The 8786-nt window shown below is 37.5% G+C and overlaps 1 protein-coding gene across 1 annotated transcript; it reads right to left on the reverse strand.

Annotated features, from left to right (window-relative positions):
* Positions 1-7256: 7256 nt before the first annotated feature.
* Positions 7257-8459, reverse strand: LOC135429465 (beta-1,4-glucuronyltransferase 1-like). The gene has a single exon (XM_064683771.1). It carries the CDS (start codon positions 8457-8459, stop codon positions 7257-7259), a length of 1203 nt encoding a protein of 400 aa, XP_064539841.1.
* Positions 8460-8786: the final 327 nt, after the last annotated feature.

The following is an 8786-nucleotide window of genomic DNA, read 5'->3' on the forward strand; positions in this document are numbered from 1 at the left end:
AGTCGTCGGGAGGCTTAAATCGAAATTCATACGGCCATTGCGGCCACTCGCTTTCGATTTGTTTATAGCTGCGTTTAATAAATTACAAATGAACTTGCAACTCGAATGTGCTTCTATTTGAGTCCCCAAAAGCCGGCTATTTCTCGATAGGCGTAAAGTATATTTTCCTGGAGCATAGCAAATAGCTTTCGCACAAAAAAAAAAGAGGGAAAGGCTATCTGCAGCAAGTCGAAAATTAAATACCCTTATTGATAAAATTTAGATATGAACGAGAGTTCGAGAATAAGAAATCAAAACGCGTTTTTGCTGAGTGCCTAGCTTTCGGTCGATCCCCGCTGTTGAATCCGATCAAGAGATGGGCTTTATGGGATCAGATATGTCTCCGTTCGTGCTCAGCTGTAAAATCCAACCAAGAGTATATCTGTTCATGGGATCATAGGCGTGTCCTTCAAGTCGTTCTTTACTTACTGTCAAAACTATTATACCCTCTGCAAGTGCATAAAAATATATGTGAGTTCGGACAACATTTTATCAAACGGAATATTTAAGCTGCAAAGACCATTTGTATTACGTATAAATATTTACTAAATATTTATATTTAGCATAAATTGTTCTTTGCCAACTATTTCTGTATGATAAAAAATTGTCCTTCCCAAAAGTATATAATTTTGTGTGATAGTCGTGCGTTCATATTTAAGGCCTTTATTGACACTTCTGGCTTTTGGGGAATAATATATGAGCACTCGAGCGCTTCAGAAAATATGATGTACGGCATATGCTATACAAAACTTCTACATATACGTATTAAATTTAATCAAAATTTAATAAAATATTTTAAATTGGCAACCACCCTTTTTACTAGCTGCTATGGAACAACTCTTAGCCTCGAACCTGAACTTGCAATAAACTTTTACGACATTTTTAACATATTTCCACATTTTAATTATTATCCATTAAATATGGTTTGTGTGTTTTTGAGACGAGAGCCAACAAATATGAATGAAGGATTCCCAAAAATATGAAAACTTTTATTGGCCTTCTTGCATTTTAATAAAACCGGAGCCATGCATAAATACATGTCTCTGAATAAACAATAACAATAAAATTTCTTAAGAACAATAATAATATAAAAAGTAATAATATAAAAAGTAACAATGACAATGACAATGACAATGACAATGACAATGACAATGACAATGACAATGACAATGACAATGACAATGACAATGACAATGACAATGACAATGACAATGACAATGACAATGACAATGACAATGACAATGACAATGACAATGACAATGACAATGACAATGACAATGACAATGACAATGACAATGACAATGACAATGACAATGACAATGACAATGACAATGACAATGACAATGACAATGACAATGACAATGACAATGACAATGACAATGACAATGACAATGACAATGACAATGACAATGACAATGACAATGACAATGACAATGACAATGACAATGACAATGACAATGACAATGACAATGACAATGACAATGACAATGACAATGACAATGACAATGACAATGACAATGACAATGACAATGACAATGACAATGACAATGACAATGACAATGACAATGACAATGACAATGACAATGACAATGACAATGACAATGACAATGACAATGACAATGACAATGACAATGACAATGACAATGACAATGACAATGACAATGACAATGACAATGACAATGACAATGACAATGACAATGACAATGACAATGACAATAATAATGACAATGACAATAATAATGACGATGACAATGATATTGATAATTAGATTTTTTTTTATAATCAATTTAAACCGATTAATTTATGTCAGTTCATATCACAAGCAAACAGCAGATAAAATTGTCTTTCGTCAAATAAGCAAATTGTATACATTTTATTATTAAAGTCATGCCTTGAAGAGCAGCTCCATAAATCCTTATAAATAAATAATGGATTTCTGCAATTCATTTTTCATACTTTTTATTTATTATCGGAGCCAAAATGCCGGCTGGCGGCTAGTGTACTAAAGTTTCGACATTCCTTGCCGATATAACTTTTGTTCTTGGCAATGTTTATATAGCCTGCTTGCTTTCTATTAGTTTTTGCAAGTGTTTATATGAGCTCTAAGAAATATGAGCGCTCGGTGCCCCACCCTCCGCTCCACTTCACTCGACTCCACCGATGTGGTCATAAAAATTGTGGAACAGGCAATGCCAACAGTGCAAAATGGCAAATGCTGCAAGCGCCAACGAACCAAAAATGAAATGGCTTAAGCTTTGTGCAAAGCGTCTGTTCCTGTTTGTTGTTGTTGTTGTTGCTGTTGCAGTTGTTGTTGTTGTTGCAGTTGTTGTTGCGGTTGTTGTTGCTGCTGCTCAAATATAAATGCATTTGCGCCCGACCACAAAATGTGTTCAACCGGAAATTGTACGTGGAGAGTGCATGAGTGGGCGGTTTGGCTTGGGGGCTGATACCGGTTATACTCTGTGCGCAATAGGAAATAGGGTATATTGAACGGACATGACCGCACGCCAGTTAGGCATCTATAGAATACAACTTCTCCTGCTTTCATAATATCGATATGTTTCGCAAATTATAAAAGGTAAATACACCAAAGTAAGTATATACAGATCCACTTCAATTAGAAAAAGGCAGATCCGTGGACTTTGGATAGCAAGGTTTTTAAGCATGTCTATAAAGTTATGAGAGCTATATACAAAAAATTTGGTTTGTAGGTTATCTTATAAAATAAACAGATTATGAATATTTCACTTTTTGAATACCTCACTGGCTACCCTCTAAATTATGCTTTGGGGTATCGATAAATATCGATTTAGAAACATGGTTTCTTAAGCATAACTATAAAATTATTAGAGCTAGATACTCAAAATTGTTGTCTTATACTATATAAAGATTAAGATTAGTTTACTTTTTGGGTACATTCCTTCAAATTAGGGAAAAACTTAGTATTAATTAAGCGTCTTGCTTGCTTTGGTATGACTGTGAACAGAGTATTGCACAGTCGGTAATATTGCAATGCGGCTGCATTGATGCCACTTGTGTGTGAGTGTGTGTGTGTGTTGTGTTATGTTTGTGTGTGCGCGCGCAATTGGTCTATGGGTTTTTGGGTGCTTTGGCAGTCATTGCCATACGTTCCATTAGCTTTTTTAAGCGCCTATTGCCGTGGTCGCTTTCTGGCCTCTGCACTTGTCTCTCTCCCTCTCTCTCGATCGGGGTGCTGAAATTTTAACAGATTTTTGCGTGTGCGGCTTTTCTATATTGCGGTTGGCCAAAAGCCGCTGCGACTAAGCTGTTCCGAATGCTCAGTCAGACAGTTTGTCTGTCCGTCTGTCTCTCCATCAGTTTTGTCGGTTTTCAGTTCTGTCATTCGGTTCTTATTTGCATCGATGGGGATACAAAATGGAGCATAGCAGTTATTGGAGTCGTTAACGTCATCATTGCCATCAGTTGCACCTGCCTGACGCAGCACTTTTCGCCAGCAACGACGCGTCAAAGTGCAAATGAGCCAGGAGACAGGCACACACACACGCAGCACACGCACACACACAGCACACACACACCCACCCACCCAGCCGGGGCACTGTGCAAACACAAGAAAATGCACTCATGCAATATGCAGCAGGTAATCTCGTTTCTTTTAATCGCTGTTTGACATCAAAATTAGAATTTCTTAAGATGCTGCAAGTCGCCAACTATATAGACACGAAAGACACCTTTATTGTTGGTTGTTTGCTTAGATTTTACTTTTGTGAGAGTCGCGTCATTTTTCTTCTCTTGCATCCTCAATGGACACCTTTGATTGGGCGCCGTTCTTTGCATAGGAAAATTGAAAATTGATGGAACGCTTTTTAGAGCTGACCACAGTTTGCTTGGCATCAATTCAGAATTATCCTTCCTGGGAATATTCACACACTCAATGCATTTGCCATTTAGTTGACAGGCTTCTTTTCTAGCCCGAACACGCTTCCCGTTAAGTCCTGCATTGTTCATTTGTACAGTTGTAGGCATTTGGGAGTTGGCCCTGGGTCCATTGTGTCCACTTTGGTTACCATTGATGCTGTGACACGTTCCAACAATCGCTCACTTTGACGGCTGCTTCGGTCCATTGTTTGATGTTGTTTTCTTTTTTGTTGCTGTTGTTGTTGTTGATGTTTACTTTGTTTTGCACTCACATTCTATCCTTTCATTGTTTCCGTAGGGTATCCAGGAAGTGTTCAAGTTTTGCCTTACAAAAAAGCAAAAAAAAGCAAGTTAAGTTCGAACTGCCGCAGTTTAAATACCCTTGCAGAGTTTAGGTCGATATGCGGCGTATTTTAATACTTTTGGTACGCAACTGTTTTGGGGATTTTTATAAGAGTGTTTATATATGGGAGTTAAGGTCTTTGAAAAAATAAAACAAATTTTAATAAGAAACTAAATTTTTAACCGGATCCAATGCCCACAGAAAGATGCTAAGATCTATGCTAAGAGAAATTATATTATATTTCCAATTCAAAGACTAGACATAGATCGACTGGGCTGCTGATATTGATCGAGAATAAATATGAATATTATATCATATCATAATTTATAAATATATAAATCTGTAAGCCATGCATATATGTATATTATGATATGATATGATATGAAATGATATGAAATTATATGATATGATGATTAAATAATGTATTTTAGTATTATAAATTAATTATTGTATATGAATAATTAATTGAATAATTATATTATTTTTAGGCGAAATTAGAATAAGAGTCACGAACTGTGTAAACCATTAAAAGACAAGAAACTATATTACATATTATACATTTTGGTATGTAATAATCTAATTTATAAATTGATATAGGAAATTTCCTTTTTATATTAATTTTTAGCCTTTTTAGCTACAATTTTGTTGTTTGTTTAGTTCACGATTCGAACCAGTTCCTTGTCTTTAGGTTCGGTTTGTAAAGCTGGCATTCCACGTAAACGATCACTTGGGTTTTGATAACTTTGTAAATTGTTAATGAAACAATGTAAATCAGAGTTTGAGACTTCACGTTCTTATGCAAATTTCAGCTCTATCCACAAATGGCTTAGCTTTATTTTGGGCAACTTTTTTGGTTTTCATTTGAACTAATATGAAATTGTGTACACTAACCTGGCTGGGCTCAAAACCAATTAAGTATGCTTCGATGTGAAAACTGCCTTCAAAACTTAAACTTTGGTCATGTTTTCATTTTCGGAATTCGGTTTGTGTATAAAAAGTTCGTCTACATTCAACTGTTGTCTGGTTTGTTTATGCATTCCACTGTGTTATTGTTTAGTTGCTTGGGAGCCCCAGATGTGTTGTGGGTGCCACATCTGGAGCATTGCCACATGCATTCAGGTGAAACAGTTTTGCAATTTCACGCGGCCAGCCTCGGGACTCGAAATGGCCAGGCGAGCCCTGCCCCAATGCCCCGCCCATGTGCGAGTTCTAGTTGCGTCAGCATTTGACTGAAAGACAAATGGAAGCTACACTTGGCTTGGCTACTGGCGGCAGCAATTAAAGGATTTCATGTTGTTGCTGCTGCTGCTGCTTGCTCGCTCTTCTTCCTCTTTCCGTTCTCATCTCGCAGGATGAGTACACACAAATTTTTTGCTCTTGTCTCCATTTAGTCACTGTTAGTTTTAACTTTAAGGGTCATTTGTCTCTTGCAAAACTTTTCGTCTCACTTTGTTTCGAGCCAACTTGCCAAGTCATTCTGAATGGCTCTGAGCTGCGCGGTGGACCCTGTCTGGTCAGGACCCGGGCTTTGGCCGCGCCAAATTATTGGCCCTGTTGGGGCATAATATATCTTCATATAAACATGCATCGCCATAAACAATATGAATTTATATGTGCGCTGTGAAACGTTTTAATTAATCACTAGAGGGCATCAATTGCACTTTGTATGCTAATAATTTATGTTATAAATATTGCACAATCTCATGTTTCGGTTGTCGGTAGAACAACCTCCCTTCCCCCACCCAATTCGCCTTCCCCCTCCGACACGATCATATCCATAATTTGAGGTTTAGCTGGGGGTCTCTCCTCTCCCCCGCCACGAACATGCAACACGCTTGTGGCACGCATTTAAAACGAATTGATATTCAATTATGCCAACGACTCTCCACAGTGGCAAGCAGATGGTTTGGTTTTGGGCGTGGCTGCCACCCAGCGCAAAATTATTAAACAGCAAACAATAAATATTTATTTAGGTTTGCAGTTCATATTTTACCATGTTTGATGTGGTTGTAATTGTTGTTAAAAATGCGAGCAAAAAAAAACGGCATTCATTCGAACAGCAAACAACGCGAATCGATTGCTCTTTAAAAATCGCCAGCAGTAAATTTGGTTGTCATTTATCTATCGAATTCCATATTTTTGATAACCGAATGCGGGCTAAATTGTGAGACAATTTTGGTCCTTGCTCTGACTTTCGTTATATAAATTATTGATGTTTTTAAATTGACTAAATTCTATTTAATATAAAATTTATAACGAGTGTAGAAATCAGCATGACACAAATTTGTATTAAACCAGATTTTTGAGGATGCAACAGAAAAAGATATGGCAATTAAAGTTGAAGTGTTCTCTTTTAAAATATCGATAAATAGTTCTGTGTAGCTCAAATCAATAAATATGAATTTTAAAGCCCAGATTATATATCCTTGTGATTTTGTCGTTACATGTACAACGCATAGAAGAAGACATCTCCGACCCCACAAAGTATATATATTCTTGATAAGTGACAACAGCCGAGCCGATATATTTTCATTAAACTCAACATTTACGAGCCTCAGTAATGTCATATATCTGCAAAACCGTATGGCAAATATATAAGGGTATTAAATCTTCGGCCAACCGAAGATATACTAACATTCTTGTTTTTATTGTATATTAACAGATCTGAGCATTATCTTAATGCTCCAAAATGTTCATTATCGTTTGGGCAATAAACACAAAAGTTAGTCAGGAAAGCAAATACCCAGAGAAACGAGATCCTTCCGTAATATCATATCAAATGTTTTTCCAAATTTCGTTCTATGCAATTCCTTATTAATTCGACAATAAACACAAAAGTTATTTAACATTATATTTAGTATTTTTTTAATGTGTAGGCACAATTACGAATAATTTTAAAGTTAAGTGGTGCTTACGCGAAATTTTCTGAGCTTAATGCTAACATTTCCGAACTCGATTAAGGTAGGGATTTATTTCTTTACAATCTGCACCCCAATTTGATTCCATATTTTAAGATATACTCTATTGTTAACTGTCTACGTAGCTTGCGACGAGTGTGTTTGGCAAGCTTGGATCGCTGAGCATCCAAATAACCCTGATTAATGCCCGGTCTGTGAACCAAAAATGCATTATCCAATGTATAAAACTGGTAGCCCATTAGGCACAATGCGTAGGAATGGGTTTCCTTATCGTACATGCCCTCCCAGCTTAGACGCTCATCGTACCCTGGATCTTGTTTGGTGCCAATGTAGATCGGATCCCAGTAACCGATACGTTTATTCACGCTAAACACTCGGATTGTATCGCTGTCATTGACATGTTGAATCCAGTTTTCAAGATTTGGTCCCATGTTGAATTCGGAGGCGACCTCTTTGTGAAAGGGTATGGCCTGGCCAGTGTTCAGCTGGTATTTTAATTCCTTTTTGCTGGTTGGCACAGTGCCATTCGCTTCCACCTCGAAAATGTTAAGTGTAAAGACAATGGGCTTTGTGGCGTTCAGTAAATGCCTATTAGCTGTTAGCATAAGCAAAAAGCCATTGGCCAGACCCGGCGAGGGATACAGCTCGATATCGGAGGACAGAACGTAATGTGTCACTGCCGCCTCTCTGGCAATATTTCGTCCCACATTAATGGGATATTTGAGTTCCATTCGATTTCTATATAGCTCATCACTTGACACATTGCCAAACGGCGGAACTTCGGTGCATTTAATTTTTTTGGCCAACAATTTCTTTTGCTTGTAGACCTGCCGCGGTATATGATTAACATTGAAGTAGATGTGAAAACTAACCCATTTGCGGATTAACTTCCACTGTGGATCACATTGGCGCAGCCACAGAATGCTCGACACCGTCCTATCAAAGTCCGTACCCGGTGCGTAGAGCGCCAAACTAATGGGTGCTTGCCAACGCTCCACCAATGGCGCCACATTGTTCAGATATCGATAGTCCCCGTGGGTGCTGTAGGTAACACACATCGAGCATCGCAGACTTCCGTGTTCTGCGGGTACATAGTTCACCAGAGTCCAGTAATTCGAGTGCAGTTTCTTTTCGTATACATTATCACGATCTGTGCAATTGATATTTATGCGTAGCTGAAGAAATTTCGTGGCTTCATCGGGATTCTCTGATTCTCTTTGAATCTCTGCCGTACTCTCGCCCCTCACCATGTAGAGGCTCATCATGTGGAGCAGAAGCAACAAACACGATCTAACCATTTTTTCTTATTTATCTGTTGTTGAATTTGAATTGTTAGTGAAATTCAAAGTGTACCTGATACTTGATCTGAAATTTTTATTTCATTTGAATCGTTGACTTATACACAGCCTTCTTTGTTTACAAGTGTACGATATAAATAGGGAAACAATATATTTTAAGTACTTTAGTATGGGTATAACCTAGACTATTTTAAATAGAATCTCAAAAGCCGGGCAGGTATCTAATAGGTGAATTATTCTTGATCTGTTATTAAAAACGAAAGTCTTAATTACAAATTGCCAGATTTAGAT

Source organism: Drosophila montana, unplaced genomic scaffold, assembly GCF_035044405.1.
Source record: "Drosophila montana isolate Dmon_TW-CO22-7 unplaced genomic scaffold, ASM3504440v1 contig_1409_1, whole genome shotgun sequence".
Lineage (NCBI taxonomy): Eukaryota > Metazoa > Arthropoda > Insecta > Diptera > Drosophilidae > Drosophila > Drosophila montana.